General features: G+C 42.1%; 1 protein-coding gene across 1 annotated transcript in view; it reads left to right on the top strand.

Annotated features, from left to right (window-relative positions):
* Positions 1-5940: 5940 nt before the first annotated feature.
* artn (artemin) overlaps positions 5941-19459 on the top strand; it is a 57441-nt gene continuing 43922 nt past the window's right edge. Inside the window, exon 1 of the mRNA XM_074636958.1 lies at positions 5941-6339. Within this exon, the coding sequence (XP_074493059.1) occupies positions 6309-6339 (31 nt within the window). The 5' untranslated portion in view covers positions 5941-6308. The remainder of the gene's footprint in view (positions 6340-19459) is intronic.

Below are 19459 nucleotides of genomic sequence, written 5' to 3'. Positions count from 1 at the left end.
CAGATGCTGTTTGACTTTGCTCAGTAAAGTGCACTCAATTCTGTTCTGAGTTAAAGGTCAACTAGGCAACTTTCAGCCCTAAATGACAATCTGCTAGCCTCAAATGGATGCCAGAGGACTTCAAAACCTAGAATCCCTGTAAGGTAGTCTTACCCCACTTCCTACCCTCCTACTTCCGGCACCCTTGCTCGGACCACACTCATCTTCCAACTCTGCTTTCATTTTGATCTCAACTACACATCTGTAAAGTTTCGTGACACCATATCGTCAAATGACGGTGAGATGCTGAGTTGGTTGAAAGCTCCAGAAAAAACAAGAAAAATTATTATTTTGTCAAAATAATAAAATGTGTTTTAAATGACTAACCGCGGTTCAGCTATGTTGTCTTTGCACAAAACTCTTTGGCCTTGACGCAGGATTGCCTTTGTGTCTTTAAGAGCATTATGTATGTATGCAGCCAGTTTGTGTTACATGTAGAGTCCACTTGAATACACACACTCATGTTTACCAGCTGAACTCTGATGCTTCATACTGAAATATGAGACAAGACATCTACAGTAACGTTGATGAGTCTGACTATCTGTTCACTGCTGCAAAGGAAACTGATTTTGATCTTAAATTCAGATGTTTGTGCAAAATTAAACCGATTTGATTGACAGAGCAGCAGGGTGAAGAAGATCCAAACTAACAGCGAGATTTGGAAAAATTGTGACCTCAAAGTCAGACGGGTCAAAAAACACGAGCAGTCAGACCATCAGACAGGTTAGAAACAAACCAACACTATCCACATTATGTAAAGGTGTATAAATAGCACAACATTACAAGGACTTTCCCCGTGTAATGAGGATGCATTTTAGGCTTTTTGCGTGTCATTTGTACGCCATGTAACAAACTATGTTAACGGACGCAGATTTAGGCAATAAAACCACTCACTTAGGACTTAGGGAACAAAACCACTTAGGTTTAGGAAAAACATCATGGTTGGGCTTCAAACTACTATGCGTCACCACACTCCCGATGCACTTTCTTGGAGTGTTTACTGTTGGTTGGGTTACTGCAGATGTGTTTACTTTATAGTTAATAGGATTGTAGGATTTGGTGGCATCTAGTGGTGTGGTTGCAAAGACTGCGGTAACTTGAGCCACCGAATGCAAGCCCGTGGTGACGCCGTTGGCCTCGCTCAGAGGCCATCCTTACCATAATAACTCTACTTTGGGAACAACGGTGGTCAGACGGCGGCTGGCGGTACCACGGTTTCACCAGCTTGTCGAACTACGGCGGCCTTCAGGTATTGTAAAAACGTGAAAGTCTCTCTCTAGAGCCAGTGTTTGGTTTGTCCGTTCTGGGCTACTGTAGAAACACGGCGGAGCAACATGACGGACTACGTGAAGAGGACCCGCTCCCTATGTAGACATGAAGGGCTCATTCTAAACCAGGGGTCTCCAACCTTTTTTCCTCTGAGAGCTACTTTGACAAAATGAAAGCGGCCGAGAGCTCCTCAGATTTTATATTATTAGTAACATTTATTCATATTGCTCAGCTCCACCCAAACCAGCTGAATAAGCTTCTTTTGTGTGAACATTTAGAAAATGTTGATTTCCAAACACTCACATTTTTTGACATCTTAAATTCAGCAGCATGTGCATGTTTTTTTTTTATGTATGCATTTCTTTACATTTTCAATGTGTCAAGCTCACACTATTAAATTCAGATCGATTAATGTCATAGAAAACTAAACAATGTTGTTACTTATTTTACTGTCTGTCCACATATCACTGTATCACATCACTTCCCTTCATCATCTGTAGTTCACATGCATGTATTACATGCATTCAGTCTTTTTAACAGTTAGTGAAAGACAATACAGCCAGCTGGGCCATATCGCTGGAAAACCATCTGCACCTGTCCATGTCCCGTTCTAGCTGCTCCACAGCATCCGCAGACAGCGCAGACACTCTCCTTGCCACAGTATTAGCACCAAGTTGTACATCGGCGATAGCAGACATCATTTCTGTCTTACTTTTATGGTCCTTGAATAGCGTTTCAGCCACCATCGCCTCTTTTACAATGCCGCCATCAGTGAAGGGCTTTTTGTGCTTCGTTAGGATGTTCGCCACTTTAAACAAAGCCTCTGTTGCTGCGTTGGCCTTCTTCGTCAGTTTGGTAAACAGAGACGGTCGTCTTTTAAGCCTTGTTTCCAGCTCCTTTACCTTCTCTGTTCGTAGACTGCTACCAGCTGGAAAGTCCCGTGAAAAGTTGCCGTGGACTTTGGCGTTACATCTTCTACCGACGCTCACACCGCAAATGAGACACACACACTTGTCATTCACATTTGTGAAAAAAAAGCCCCGGAGGCTGAAGCAGCGGGGCTGAAGCAGGAAAAGCCAACACTAGGATCAGCATTGATTCATGGAGAGACCTTCGTTTGGTCAGCTAACATTACTGCCAATCAGCTGAAATATAGAGTGATATTGTGCTTTTAGCTGACGTGTGTCGCCTCACTGTTTTGAGCGATGCTCGTTCATGTCTATGTAGAGCGAGCAAGCGCGAGCCTGCGATGAATTTCGTTGACTTAACGGCCACAGGTGTCACTGTTAACAAGCAATTCTGAAAGTTACAAATAGTCCCTTTAAGGCTTCAGTCTCTTCATGTCCTCTTCTGCATGGCCAACATTATAAATATAAAAAGATTGTGTAAAAGTGACGTGCTTGAATAAAAAATGAATTAATTTGAGATGAATTTGAATGAACAGAGATGGAGGAGTGGAGAGAAGATAACTTCTAACCAGACACAGAGGATGGAGGTGACCCTGTTGCTCTGGATGGGATGTGAAGGTAATTCCTCCATGGCGGAAGTTCAAAAGTTAAGAGGTCTCCGGTATGTTTTGGGTAATTTTTTTCTCCTTTGTTCACAAGTTTTTACAAGTATCTCTGACTTCCTCAGCAGTGACAGGTGGTCCTTCCTGTGGAGCAGACGCACTTCACCGAGCGGGTTAGTCATGAATAAATGTGTGCTCGGAGCGGTGCGTTCCAGGTCACTCCTGAGTGACCATCTGAGCTGCTGTCTCCTGCCCCGCTGACCCTGCCAGGCCTCCGCCACTATCCCCTCACCCGCACCCATTAGACAGCCTTTCAAGCTAAGAGGAGACCCTGGTTGGCGAAGGGTGGCGGGTTCAGGCTCCAGCAGCGATCAACCAGCCGTCGCTGCCCATAGAAGGAGCTGCGGCCTTCAGAGGGTTTTAATCTCGTGTTTTTGGCTTGGGGGCTGCTGGAGATGCTGTGTGGAGCAGAGGGAGGAGGGGTGGGGGGGTGTTCCTGACTGCAGAGCCACAATCAGCAGAGGGGTTTAAAAGGCTGGAGTGGAGTTTTACTTGAGTCCCAGCCAATCTAGATAAGTCACACAGGATTGAGGGTTGCACACCAGTGCTTGGAAATGTGTTCCTGAAACCTGTACGCTCTTTTCCTGTGCTCTCTTGGCAAACAGTTTGCTGTGTCCGAGATAGTTTATCATTCAAAAGAACATTGACTTCAGACGTTCAGATAGTATCCCCACAAGGTGGCATTTTATAAAACAATTTGAAAAAAGTATTTTATTTGCAGATTAACCAAGAAAAAAAAAGGAAAAGGTATGTGCAGCAAAGACAAAATACATTGATGTGTACATGTTTCCATGTACGAATGCATTCCTGTGTACATTTACACTTATCTGTGATGACTATACAAACATTAGTATACAATGCACATATAGTATACAGTACATGCATGCTCCCATGCATGAATACGTAACTACAGGTGAGGAAATAATCATGAACACGCAAATGCCATGCATGTATATACTGCATATATATATCTGAGAAATATTGGTATATTTTAACATTTGGCTGCAAAATAAATCTTAATTTAGATAGATGATAGACACATACAGTACACAAATAATGAAACTGAATAAATAAGTAGAGGTAAGTAGTAATCCTGTGTTGATGTGTATGATGTATATGATATGCTCATAGAGATAGATGGGTTCTAATTTTTTAATTGATGGGCGAATTATTTGCACAAATTGAATACCTTAAATACCTTCAGAGTGATTTTTCTGCTGCTAATTTCCTGTATAGAAGGCATCTGAAAACTGCAGTGCAAACTGGGAAGTTATTTTGGCCTAACATAATTCAACTGAGAACTAGAGATGGCTCAAACAGGTTGAGTTAAGTAGCCCACAGCCAGTGGGCAACCTCCGCTCCTGAAAAGTGAAGCCAATACGGAAGTGCCTTAAACTTGAATTCTTTCTGTCCAGCAGGGGGCGACTCCTCTGGTTGCAAAAAGAAGTCTGATTGTATAGAAGTCTAGTCCAGCGGTCCCATTTAGACCATGGATGTATAGAGAGAACTGGATACAGCGTTGGAGGCGGGGCCCCGGTCATTCCTTTGAGATTTGCTCATTAGCGCATGAAGCCTAAATGGCTCGACTTCCGTCTGGAAAAGTACCTGTATCTTGGTGGATCTTGGGCAACTGGGACATGCGCAGTAGCATCCCCTCGGTCACATGACTCGGTCACGGGGTCCCAACGTCACGCCGTCGTCATGGCTTCCGCTCCAGCCTCGGTCTGGGTCTCACTCACATGAACGGAGGAAAGGAAATAACTGGATTCAGCTATTAGTGCGTTTTACAACTTTAAAAACTTAATTTTTTTAAATAACGACTATTAGAGTGTTCGTACTGGGAAGTTGATTCACCTCAAAAAAAATTATCCGCTGAGTAACAGACGTCTCTTCCCAATGTAAGTCTATGGGAAAAAGTATTTTACGTCCACTTCTTATATACAGTCGATGTCCACAACACATTTTTTAACAAGATATCTCAAAATGGTTCTACCAAATGAGACCTTCGTTGTCGTGGTTACAATGATAACCACATGGTTAAGATTAGGGCATGATGGAAACCAACGTGAACTGAAACGGACAGCGACCAGCAGTCTCCCGCTACAAATACCTACATTTTGTCCAGCTATAATTACATAACCTGGCTTCCTCCCTTGTTTCTGATGGACAAGAGTCATAATTCCTACGGCCAGTAGAGGGCTTTGTTTCTGTCGTTTCTCTTTAGAAGACAGCTCCCCCGGTTACTGCATGTGAATTGGTTTCAACCCTCCAACAAATTTACGTTTCCGTACAACTGAACTGCATTCTCAATTACATTTCGAGGGAAACTTATTTTCTCCCGGATTACGGTCACAGTTTTTAAAACGTGGTTAAAGTTGTAAATTGAAACAAAACAAATCTTAGGTTTAGTGAAAAGAATATCATGATTAAAAAAAATTAACGTTGAGTTTTAGTTTCACACAGGACACCGGTCTCATGGGTTTGTTTGATGTTTGTTTGACCCATCCACCACCCTGACCTCCGACCTACGCGGAGTTCCGCAGACTATCATTACAAACGTATTTGTGATACGTCAAAAACATCCGTAATCCTCGCCAAAATACATTTCCCTTGTTCCCCACCTTAATTCACAATGCAGTTTAGTTGTATGGGAACATTATTTTTAGTAGACCAGTTGGTTTTGGTATTAAAGTAGATTAGATTCTAATTTGAGATTCAAATGAAGTAGTTGCTACTGCATCAGCATAAAAGTTCAGAGTGCTGGTTGTACTGGGCTTTCTCTAGAAACTGGGAAATAAAAGCTGCACTAGAAATAGCCTCGAGAGAGAATGCTCCTAATGCCTCACGGATACACTGCTCATCATCATGCTGATGTCTAAAAGTCATGGGAGTGGCTAATAACTTCACTGTCTCTGTCATCACAGGTCCACTGTGGACTGGGTCATATAGTGAACTTGTGAGAGAATATGGAGCCGATGGTGAGCTGATCTGAATGCCACAGTAAGAGATGGTGTGATGGAGGAGGCAATATGACACCACACACACACACACACACACACATCTGGACGTGAAGCTTCAGTCAGCACACACCTGTCCTGCAGCAGGACGCACTGCGCGGCACGGCACTGCACGGTACGGCACGGTAGGCAGCTCCGCTGACAGCCAGCAGTGAGCTGAGTCCCGCAGGATCGTGCGCTGCGCGGTGCGGTGCGCTCTGTGCGGTGCGCTCGTTGGGTCAGTGGTGTGTGTCACTGTGTGCCTGTCATGTCTCCAGCCAGGAGGAGCAGCGGAACCAGGACTGCGCCACAATGCCACAGGATCTAACCGAGGAAGCAGCGCAGAGCTCCGCAGACTGTTCTCTCCCGGCAGTGTGTGTGGATTATTATTATTATTACATTATTACAGCTGAGAGCTCTTTACACGCACGTCCATGATCGGGAGGGCGAGCACGCTCCGCAAAGGTAAGACTGGTCATGTTAATGTTAATAACTGTTAATGCGCTGACTTGAGTTCAGTCTCAAAGTTCGTGAAGCGCATCAACCTCAATACAACATGATCCTCAGAGAGGTGAATGTGTGATTGGTTATATATTTGGGCTATTTCAGTTCAACTGACTTGACTTGAAAGGTTTGAACAACTTCATTGTTTTATAACAGATATGCCAAAAATATATAATTTAGATAGCCTATCTATATGGCATGCATAGACATAATAATGGAGAACATTTGTAAAAATGTCCATTTGCTTTAGTCTACATTCCACATGCCTTTACATGAATTATGCCTTTACATGAATTATGCCTTTACATGGGTTATAACTTCAGAGGAAGTTGTCATTTGAAAGTTGGCACCAACAGTAGGCTATATGCAGATCAATGTGTGGGGTGATTCACTACATATTTCTTGCCAGGTACAGAAATGAGGAAAGGGGAATGTGAAGCACGCAAATGGTGATATTAATTTGTTGTTATTGGTTTTCTTTTCTTTTTTTATTTCTCATATTCTTGATTGTAAACCATTTTTTTATCTGTTCAAAATGGACCTTAAAGGGAGATTTGTCAAGTTTGTAATGCTCGTATCAACATGGGAGTGGACAAATATGATTGTTTTATGTAAATGTATGTATATATTTATTATTGAAGATCAATTAACAACACAAAACAATGAGAGATATTGTCCAGAAACCCTCACAGGTATTGCATTTAGCATAAAACAATATGCTCAAATCATAACATGGCAAACTGCAGCCCAACAGGCAACAGCAGCTGTCAGTGTGTAGTGGGTACCCATAGAACCCATTTTCATTCACATATCTTGAGGTCAGAGGTCAAGGGATCCCTTTGAAAATGGCCATGACAGTTTTTCCTCACCAAAATTTAGCGTAACTTTGTAACTTTTTTTTGGGTCTAGCTATACTATATAGACAGTATAGATCGTAAGTATTTTATACAGATAATACTCATATATTTGATTGGAGAATAATTAAATTGATAGATTTCCAAAATATATGACCAAAAAATATAATTTGAAAATGTTTAAATGTTTTTATTGGATAAAAACAAAAACAATACATACAATGAATGGTGATATGAATGCTAATATATATAAATATAGATGTATATATTGCTTATGTTGAGTGGCAGCTTTACAGTTTATAACTGGAGATGTCTCAAACTCTGGGAAATCCCCTAACTGGTGGCTTATCTACATCTCCCCATCGGTGATTGCTATATATTTGAAATAAAGAAATGAGTAAGTGACGGAGGCTTGCAGATTCAAATCATCATCTTAAAGGGTAACTTTGGTGTTTCTTTTTTTGTTTTTTGTTTTTTTTGGTCCAGTATTGAGGGACCAGCTGTGAAACAAGCTTTATATGTTGTGAGACTTGCCTAGGATATCGGTAATACTTTTGTTTCATAGATACCAATTCATTTATCACAACAAAATGATTTTAGTATATCACTATATTAAAGTAAGTGTGAAAAGATTTTGTAATTGGAGATTATTTTTTTGAATTCAGTGAAATTGCATAATAGAAGTCATGAGCACATCTCCAGAGGCCTGTTTTAGTTCTTTTTTGTTTTTTTAGATATCCTCTTTGTGTTATCTGTATCTCCCAGCATGGCCATACCTTACATGGAGGAAAACAATATGCTTTTTACCCTGTCATTTCTATAATGGCAGCTTTGTCTGTTTCTCATTACATTCTTCCATTTTGTAGGAGAATATAGATAACAAAGTGTGCCTCGTGTTGAGAGAGCAGGTTCTGCTGAGATGGAAGTGGAGAGTGTGTTTGGGACAACATTACATAGCTACAACAATGATTTGTTGGACTGAGTTCAGCTCAGCAGTGACTTGCTTCCCTGTCCAAGTGTTTATTTTAGGCACATCACTGTAATGTGCTAAGGCAATATTTAACAGCTCTCTGTATTGTTCGCAGAATCAGAATCTATTTGCCAAGAATATTACATGTGGGAGGAATTTGAATTCAGATTCTTTCACTTGATAAGCTTTTATCTGGACAGGATCACACAGGTTATAAAAGGGACAAGTAGAATGGTATGTCTAAAAGTGCTACATGTTGTATAATTTACTTAAATATCAATACATGATTAAGTGTCACCGCAATCCTGCTACACATGGTACCCAGTTTTGTTGTCCAACTGCCTGCTCCCTGTACACCTCAATCCTTCGGGCTTTCGTCCTGGTTGTAAGGGTCCACCACCTCAAAACCTTACAGTGTGTCAGTGTCGGTGTATTAACATCACATACAGTACCTTCGATGGTGGTCGACATGCTCCCAGTTAGGAGAAGCAGACTGGCACGGAAGCTAAGCAATGTACTGGTGTGGACGCCACGTTAGTTCGGATCCAAAAGTCACACAATAACACAACAAACTAGACCAGCAACTCCCGTGTTCTGTGAGGTAAAATTACTGTTTTTGTTAAGGGAGTCTGGTGACTTTGAAGACAGCGATATAACGGCTTCAGTTCTGCGTCGGAAAGGCAAGGTAAAGCAATGAAAATATTCTAAATATAGCGTTCACTTGAACTGATATATGTTTTTTTAGGTGGCTAAAATACGTTTCTCTGCTGCTCCGGTCCACAGACACTTTACCTTACGAGTTCCTTTACCTTGAGTTCCTGAAAAGCGCTATATGAGTTGAATATTATTATTATTATTATTATTATTATTATTATTATTATTATTATTATTATTATTATTATTATTATTATTACCTCACCATCAGACAGTCCTTTCTGACAGGGAACTGAAGCCGTTATATCGCTCTCTTTAAAGCCACCAAACTCCATTAATAAAAAACAGTAATTTTACCTTGTAGAACACAGTAAAACCCCAGAAAAGAATGTAGATGGACCCGCCCTTTAAAGCTGTATTAATTGCTATTTTTAAACATTTTCTTTAAATTATTGAGCACATGTGTAATGTGAGAAGACTCGTATGGAATAATCACCCAACACTGCAGCTCTAAGAGCTTTTTGGCTGTTTCATTGTTTCTTTTGTTATTGTTTTATGGACTGCAAATTTATGTCATGGTTTAGTCATTAGCATTAGCATTCAAGCCCCTTTTGACAGCTGTTTTCAGCAAACAAGCTGTGATAAATCCACCATACACCACCTGTCCAACACCAAACAGCAGCTTAGAGACTAGCTGCTGAACATAGAGGAGCACTTAGCAGCTAAAGAGACAGATATTTTTTCACAGGAGCAGGTGGACACCAGTGAATGTTGTATTTACAACTGAGACCCCTTGTACACCAGTTGTCCAGATTGTATCTAGATATGATTTAACCTGATTACATTTACACCTGGCATTAATATGTGTCCACATTGGGATCCGATTGAGCTCCAATCGCTCTGTCTGAAAGGGCTGAGAGGAAGTCTGCATGAAGCACTGGCCTGCAGCTGGGCGCTGTGTGATGCGTGGACACATCGGCCTCAAAACGTCCCCGTTTAGGGGGAGAGGGCCCGCAAATGTGACTCTGAGGAATGACTACACTCGCACACACGGACGAGGAGAGGAGACACTGAGCTTAGCAGCGGCGGTGATCTCCTCCCTGGTCAGGGTGGTACAGTGACCAAAGGAGCGCTGGGAACGTGCTGCACACCCGGCCGAAGCTTTGAATGTTCACCGTTGTTTACTACCGAAGCTCCGGAGCCCAAAAGTGGTACTCGGTACAGCCTTATTTACGCCCACGTATACTTGTTTAATGTGGATTGAAAGGGCAATTTCATTTACACTTGTGTTCAATGTGGTCACAATACATCCCTGGCCACCTCCGGAGGTGGTTCGGCCGATCAGATCACAATCCGTGCTCAATGTGTTTTAGGTGCATTTACACCTGTACTTTCATGTGCTCAAGCACTGTCTGATTGCAATCCAATCACCAAGAACACTTTTAATGCCAGGTGTAAAGGGGGCCAGACGAACTTCTATTCTCAGCCAGCGCTGTCTCCTACAGCATGTAATGCAGTTTAGTTGTATGGGTATGTCATTTTGTGGGAGACAGGATCGTCTTAGCACAACGTCTAACATATATTTTCAACCAAAACACCAACAACTCTCTTTGCACTTGAGTGAACCTTACCTCCCTCCTGTTTGCGCCTCTCTTCCCACCTGTGCACTCTGTTCGGCACTAAAATACCACAAAGACAGCCAAAGAGAATTTCAGGGTCAGGAAAATACCAAACTGTCGGAGCGCTGCTTGAGCTGGTCATAGCGCTGCAGCCCCAGTAATAGGGCCCAGGTTGCTCTGCTAAATCTGCCATCTGTTAGCCACAGTGAGCCAACTTTGTCATGTTTACTGAACTAACGTGTCAAGCTACAACTCAAACCTTTACGGAATGGTTAACCAGAAAATGACCAGCTTTTGCTGGTGTCAAACCATCAAGGCAGATTTGAAGGGAAGACTGCTAAATTGCTTTACAGAGCAAACACAAATGGGTGCTGTTAGTCCAAAGCAGGCAGAGCTAAAACATGTGGCCGATGGTTTACAGTCAAAGGCAGATGGGGAGATCACGTTGGAGATGTGGGGTAGAGGTAGGAGACAGATCAAAAGGATTTAGGGAAAATGTGGTCTTAATTCGTAAAAACACCAAAACTAGCCTATCACTACTGTGAGACCGCTGCTGATCATCTTGACCAGGGTCTGAATTGTTTACCATATTAATTAAGTTTTCCAATTCATTTAAATGGGTGTTTTGAAAATACTATATATATGTATTTTAAGGCCACTGGTCAAAGTATCAGTACCTCTAAATATGAGGCCATGGTTCTCAGCAGTAAAACAATGGATTGCCTACTCCGGGGTAGGGAATGAGTCCTTACCCCAAGTGAAGGAGATCAAGTACCTCAGGGTCTTGTTCACGAGTGAGGGGACTATGGAACGTGAGATTGGCCGTAGAATCAGAGCAGCGGGGGGGCGGTATTGCATTCGCTTTACCGCACCAATGTGATGAAAAGAGAGCTGAGCCGGAAGGCAAAGCTCTCGATCTACCGGTCAGTCTTCGTTCCTACTCTCAAATATGCTCATGAGGGCTGGGTCATGACCCAAAGAACTAGGTCGCAGGTACAAGAGGCCGAAATGGGTTTTTCTCAGACTACAGACTCTACATTAATTTATAGAAAACATACTGCGCACTTATTTTTCAGCATTTATTCTACTGAAAATCACTCCAAATAGCCTACTGTACACAGTACTGTACTGTACTTTGTTATAGTCACCTATAGTGGTTGTTTGCATTAAAACAAAACATATCTTGGCAAGCTGCTTCGAGCTAGTGTTAGGAAGTTAAACAGGTACTAATTCCCTCTGTAATATCCATTTTATACTGTTGTGAAAACATCTCCTTCAAACAACTGGATTTATTCAAGTTTCTCGCCAAAAACTACATTTTACGAGATTACATTTGAACACATCATGATAACGTTGTAATTTACCTTCACCCAATAGTCATTTTTCCTGAGCCGACTTTAAACGCCTCATAACAATAACTCAATGGCCCCTCCGTTAACGTTCGTATCTCCGGTATTTATCCAGTCAGGACTGTGCTGCCCACCGGCTGCTAACAGCTAACGTAACTCACTCTCCTCCTGTTGATTTAAACATATATTTGTTGTTCACAGTGTCGCTTTATCAGGGAAAAATAGGGTGCACCCCCTCAGGTTTAGTAGCGCCACGCTGTTGAGCGTTTTTTTTTTCTTTTCACCGTGGCTCCGGTCCAAAAGAAACTGAAACATGATACAGCGTGCGTATGCGTCATTGTGCAGCATAACTGTGGGAAAGCATCAATAAGAGGAATCGATAGTCAGAGATTCCTCCGCGTACCACTAGAGAGAGCACGCGTACCACCAGTGGTACGAGTACCATAGTTTGAGAACCACTAATGGAACTCAATGCAACCTCTGTATGTGAGCTCTTAGCTTCGTTATTTAGCCAAGCAGGACTGTGTTAACTAATGTTAACTTGCTCTCCGGCTGATTTCAACACAGATTTGTTGTTCACAATGTAGCATTCTCTCATCTTCAACTGCTTATCCGGGGTTGGGTCGCGGGGGCAACAGCTCCAGCAGTGGACCCCAAACTTCCCTTTACCAGGCCACATTAACCAGCTCTGACTGGGGAATCCCGAGGCGTAGCATTATCAGGGAAATTTAGTTTTAGTTAGTCTTGAGCGCTGACAGTACGTAAGGTACCTATAGTACTGTAAAAAAACAAGTACCGTCACACTTTCAGAATTTTGGCATCAAAGTGTTCACGTGACATCCCTACAATGAACCCATACTGTAGTATAATGAGAAAATTCAGCTTGTTCCGGGTCATTGGGTGTGTTTGTGGTGAGACACTACAGGAGAGTCACAATATTTAGTTTCACCTGGTGAAGTTCTCCAGAGCAGCATGTCTGGATCATGTAGTGTTGTGTGTCTTTACAAGGACAGAAATACAGGAAGTTATTACAATCAATGTGTGTGTGTTTTGATATAGCTGTTATATGCAATAATACAATCTCACTTCTTAACTTCTTACCCCCTCATTGGGGCAAATATAGGAGGAAATCTGGTGTTTCTACAACCCACCTCACAGGGCACTGATGGCAAGGTGGCATTAGGAAGAATTATGGGCTGGCAGAGTTGCAGTGGCCTGCTTTATTGCAAAATGCGCTAATGATCAGCAGAGTTTGGCAGGCATAGAAACACTTACACCCTTGTATCTGAGTCAGAGCTGCTGTGGGCCCATTAACACAGCAGCTTACATTCATCAGACAGTGGTAATTGATGCATCTGGCTGCTTTTAGAGTGAGACCTCCTAGAACAGCCAGAGGAAAGGTGAGCATTTGTGAATCCTTTAGCCTTTATCATTTAAAAGAAGTGCAGTAAACAAAAGTGGAAACAATTATAGGGATAATGACAAAAAGCTATATAATTGACTATCACTTTATTTCTTTGTGTTATTTGCTTACATTTAGGCATTTTATATCAGGTCGATTCATACAGGCAAATGCAAAATTCAACAGCAGGGGTAGTGGGCAGGTAAATTAACATACCATTTGGCTGATAGCCTTTAAGAACAATGGGTGCAAATGTTTTTGGTATGTGCCTTGTGGAAGGAAAACATCTTGTAACTTCTACCCAACGATCTACACAGAAACAAACTGTATTGTTTGCTGCCTTCACTATTTATTACATGTTCTGGTCTGTTCTGTTTGGAGTACGTGAAATGTTCAATAACTGTCCGAATGGAAAGACTGCTCAGTGACGCAATAACTTAACTCTATTTTGGTCGGAAAATGCCTGTGGAAAAGTAACATTACAACTTCAGTCATTATATGTTACTCCATCTTTATACATCATCAGAGGAATATGTTACACTACTTCAAACTAAACATTTCTGCATTAGGGAGGGAGAGTAAACCTTATGTTTCACTTTTTGAATTAGCGAGACCCTCCCTAACATTATTAATATTTTTTTTGACTTAGAAAAAAAAACTGCAACACCCTCCCCCATCTCAAAATAAAAAAGTAGGTATTGGTATAGATTTTTTCACCATTCATAACTAAAAGAGACCAACCATAAGGAACTTAAAGGCAGAAAGAGCAGGATTTGTCTGTTCAGAGTTGGTCCTCCTCTCCAGCTCAACGACACCAGTCAGCTAGTTTAGCCATCTTCAGTCTTACTAATGGGCATTGTATTTGTGTCCAGACAGGAGAATTTAGCGGATCTTCCTGAGCTTCCAACTCAGAGAAACACCCAGAAACATCCCAAACATGGCAAAATAAAAAGAAAAGAGAAAATCCAGGCCGAGGGGCAGAGTCTACTGACACCGCTACACCCTTCTAGTATAAGTGACGATTGAGATGGATTATACATTGTTTTTTAGGAAAATCCACCCATTGTGCCATTAAGACAGTGTACCCCCATTTAAACATTAATATCTGCTCAAGGGAATAATAAATGTGCACTTACTGTTAGCTGGTAAAGCCAACTGCATGCACGAGAGAGCTGCATGCAGTTACACAAACATTACATTGTGTACCAAGTTGACATGTATAAAGCTACCCTGTCTCCGACAAAATGACGTTCCCATACAACTAAACTGCATTCTCAATTACATTTTGAGGGAAACGTATTCTCTCCCAAATTACGCCGTTTTAAACAGCTTTAAACTAGGGATGTTAATAATTAACTGTTTAACCGTTAGTGAGCGGAGGAGTTGTAGTTTCGTAGCATTTATTCACCGACAAATAAACTGTACGCACACTGTTACACCTACGTTCACAGCTAGAACACCACCAACAACCTCACACTCACCACCAACACACACACACGGTCTGTCGGCGGCGAGCACTCTGGCAATGCTAGAGCTGCTAACGTAGCACAAATACACACACTGTTTGTCAGACACTCGCTAAAGTTATGCTGGGCAGACAAAGTATCGTTACGCCGGGCAGACACACAGCTGACAACCTGCTAAACTAAACTAAATGTGTGGTGGAGACTTTTACTGGGAAAGTGGCTGCATGTCTGTGACACTACACGCAGCATCGTGGCTGCTAAGCTAATGCTCCTGTACGGGTGAACTGGGGACTCAGTTGTCTGTTGTGCTCATACACTGCAGCTGGAGCACCGCTGCATGCGAGGCACAAATCTTGTCAGTTAATGGTTAATTAGCGGTTAACGAGGGTTGGTTATCGGTGAAGAAACTTTTCAAAATTAGCATCCCTACCTTAAACACATAGTTAACGTTGTAAATTGACTACGTTTGTAACGTTAAGCTACGGACGTAAATTAAAATAAGTGAACGTTGACTTTTAGTTTCACACGGGACACGAACAGCGGCCTCCTGAGTGGAAGTTATGTGTTTGTTTGACCCATCCAATACCCCGACTTCCTCCCTACGTTGACCTTCACAGACTATCATTACATCTGCATCAAACTGTTTCCCTCGAAATGTAATTCACAATGCAGTTTCATTAAGTCATGACGTTGCTATTGTAAGACAGTTAATGGTGAATGTGTGAATTTGCACCATAGATGGTCTTTTTAATCTGATAATTATGGTGGTGTTGTCAGGTCACATGATCTCCTCAAAAATGTGGACGTGCATTCCCATTTGAGAAATATACTGTTGGCCTATAGTAGGCTGTGTGAGCCAATCAAGACCCCACACTTTTCACTTAGCCAGCGACCAGACGTCAGGAGAAAAAACAGGAAACAGAACAAACAAAAAATGGGCATGCAGCATAAGGTCAGTAACGTTAAAATAATGTTTTATTACATTTTGACATGTCACAGTAGGTCAGGGATACACGGACATACCGCGAGTGAAACGTGAGATGTCACATGGCCTTCGTAGACAGCTGTAATGATTGAAATATCTGTAAAAACGTATCTGTATGTATATCTGACAGAAACGCTTCCTGTGTAGACAAGCTGTGAGATGAACTACATTAATGGCTTTGAGAATTGTGAGAATTTGAAGTTGACGCTGGTCCTGGTGAGCCTACATGCCCTTGCTGTGTAAAAGTATTGTGACTTAAAAGCATACCAGTGCTACAGGTTCCCCTTTCACTACCTGTCCTGAGGCCATATTTTAGCTCCATGCTGAAGCTCTGTCTCTGAGAGACCTCCATCGTGACTTCACCTTCCCAGTCTCTGGGACTTCAATGTGGTTTGGTTGTGTCAGATCTCGAGTGGTCTGAAAGATTGTGATTATTCTCTTTACTCAAGAAGTTGTCTTTGCTTCGTTGCAGGTAGGTAAATGTCATATTTCATAACCCAGATATATCTAATAAATTAATATGCTGTAATTAGGTGAAATGAGCATGCAACTTCTTCTGGGTACTGCTGACTATAACATTTAATTTTGAATAATTCTGAATATTGTAAAGATTATACATACCTAGAAATAAGTAGGAGACTTGTGAGTTGGATATGAAGATGCCTATCAACAGCTTACCCTGAGTAGAGTAAGCCCTGAACCAGAATAGGGGCTGTTATTTATCTGCACGCTAACATTCTGTACTGGTCTGTTGGAGTTGCACTGGGTGTTCTATTCCAGCCCTAGTCGAATGGGAAAGTAGGTAGTGATGTCTGTGGCTCTGTGCCATTTGTCTTGGGCTAACTAATGAGGAAGGGATACTATCGAAGCAAAGACTCTTGGAAATATGGAGTTAGTTCAGTTCTGCCAACACAAGTTGTGGGAATAAAAGCCTTTCTGTAAACAGAGCTAACCTCTCGCAGACCGCCTGAGACACTGACGTCCTAATCGGTGGCTCCTGTAGCCGGTGTCACACTAAAGGCCTTTGCACACCAAATGCGTATTATTCCTCCAAAAATAAATACGACTTCACGTTGTGTCAATCACGTCGACTACAAAACTTTCATCTGTCATTAAAGTTTGTGGAACAGGTTTGATTTTCTACTTTTTTCGCATCCGCCAAAAGCCAACAGAGGGTTGCTTGACCACTTTGAGCCACAGTCTCAAACGTCATCATTCAAAATGGCATCTGATAAGCTGATTCATGTCTTCCAGCACAAACACTTTATGATAAAGAAATAAAAGAATTAGGGCTGTCAATCGATTCAAATATTTAATCGCAATCAATCGCATGATTGTCCATGATTAATCGCAAATGAATCACACATTTTTTATCTGTTCAAAATGTACCTGAAAGGTACTGTTTGTAAGTCCTAACACGTATAAATCATTGCGGGTCGGTGTCCCATGCGCGCTTGCGTGTGGCTACGTTTTTCAGACTCAGACTACAACACAAACTACACAGAAGCACCAAAACCTCAGAGTTCTATCTAGTGAAGCCCGTCTGTTAAACAGTGTTAACTCTTCCTGCTTCAGCCTCCCGACCGCGGTCAGAAGACACAGAGGAGACCGTAGCTTTGGTCTCCAGGACCGGAGTCTCTGCTGTACTCTGCTCCTCTGCCTGCCTTCACTCACACACCGCGTTCATTCTTGCTCTCTCGCTCCACCTCTCACATGCATGCACGCACACTCCACACTGCAGAAGAGTTAATAGCTCTGAGAATATCTAGTGAATGTACAATGGACGTTTGTGCAGAAATAAATGCTGCAGCTCCTCCAGACCAACAGAGGTTTCCCGTGTCTTGTGAAGTGACGGGGCTCCGGAAAGAGAAACGTTATCGTCTCCGACCAAAACTCCAGTGTCTCCCCGGTTCCCTCCGACTGCGGTTGGGAGGCTGAAGCAGGAAACAGTATCAGCATTGATTCATGGAGAGACCTTCGTCTGGTCAGCTAACATTACTGCCAAGCAGCTGAAATATAGAGTGATATTGTGGTTTTAGCTGATGTGTGTCGCCTCACTGTTTTGACCGATGCTCGTTCATGTCTATGTAGAGCGAGCGCGAGCAGCAGGACGCTGACTTTCGTTGACTTAACGGCCACAGGTGTCGCTGTCAACAAGCAATTTCTGATTCTTACATAGAGTCCCTTTAAAGGGAAATTTGTCAAGTATTACAGACAAACCAGGAATCCAGAAACCCTCACAGGTACTGCATTTAGCATAAAAAAATATGCTCAAATCTTAACATGGCAAACTGCAGCCCAACAGGCAACAACAGCTGTCAGTGTGTCAGTGTGCTGACTTGACTTTGACTTCCTCGCCAAAATTTAGAGTAGGTTTGGAGCGTTATTTAACCTCCTTCACGACAAGCTAGTATGACCTGGTTGAAACCATTGCATTCCTTAGGTTTTTTAGTTTCATATCTTCACTCTAGCTTTAAGACTGAGCCAACTATAACCTTAAAATTGCAAGTTGCGTTAATGCGTTAAAGAAATTAGTTGCGTTAAAACAAATTTGCATTCACGCGTTATTGTCGCGTTAACGTTGACAGCCCTAAAAAGAATACAGAGAGGAAGAATTTAATGATAGATTTTGACGGGTGATTGCAGAACAGCTTGGAATCGGAGATGGTTGCAAAACGAAGGCTGTAGGAAAGATTAGACAGTAGTGATTGAGCTGTAGGCAGCTAAAAGATAGCTTCTTGCTAATGTCATTCATTCTTCAGCCCCGTTTGGGACTAGCGCTATCCATTGCACCCAAGTAATTAACTCAGTTTTGTCTCTTATTGCGAATTTTCGCAATGAAGCGAAAAATGAAATGCATCGAACTCAGTGTGCACGGTTTCTGTGCATTATAATTTCGATCAGATGACGAAAAATATGGATTGTTGTGTAAAGACTTTTAAACTTACAGTGTCGGAACAGTGGTACCAGACACTGGTTGATTTAAATGTGCTGTTCACATTCACAATTATCCTGCCTGTATTTTCAGAAAAACTATACTGACTTGGTAACTTCTTGGTGAACACCAAGAGAAGAACAAGCTCCTGAAGCAGTCTGCCTGGTGCTGAGCTCACATCAACATCTGCTCCACACCGGTCACGCTCACATGTTGGGAAATCCAGACAGCTCCCACTTCATTTATGGAAGCTCAATTTATATAAAAATGTCTTCTGGATATCTATCAAGAGGTTCAGACAGGGTATGCTGGCTCAGCTGTCTCTCTAGACACATAAACATGGATAGCATGTATTTTGTTCCAAAGCCTGTGTGATTGGATGCCAGTGTTTATGCACAGTGTTAGGGAAATGAAACTGACTTTGGAGGCTTTGTGGATCACAATTACACTTTGGCCACAATGGACTTCCTGGCTTGCTGTAGTTCTCATTATTAAATACTCCACTCGTCTCTCTTTTTGGTATCTCTGTGGGCTTGAAAGGCTGTTAAGAGATGGTAGTTTCATCCTTCACACTTGGATTCATGTTAGTTGCATTTGATTCCAAAGGTAAAAAGTTTTGTGAATGATGAACATTTCTGTTAACACATTCTCACTCCCAACTCGTCAAATATCGCGCTTGGTCAGTGCTCCTTGGCATCGGAAATGTCACTTGCTCTGACCGTTTAATAACACCGCGGGTGGGTTTACATGGGAGGTAATTGAAAGCCCGGTTCATCACATACTGTTGCTAAAGGGTGCCTCAATGTGTCGGTTTCCAATGCTGAGGTGCACTTACCAAACGGCAGTA

This window comes from Sebastes fasciatus, chromosome 5 (genome assembly GCF_043250625.1).
Source record: "Sebastes fasciatus isolate fSebFas1 chromosome 5, fSebFas1.pri, whole genome shotgun sequence".
In the NCBI taxonomy this organism is placed as follows: domain Eukaryota; kingdom Metazoa; phylum Chordata; class Actinopteri; order Perciformes; family Sebastidae; genus Sebastes; species Sebastes fasciatus.
This window is presented reverse-complemented; position numbering and strand designations above follow the sequence as displayed.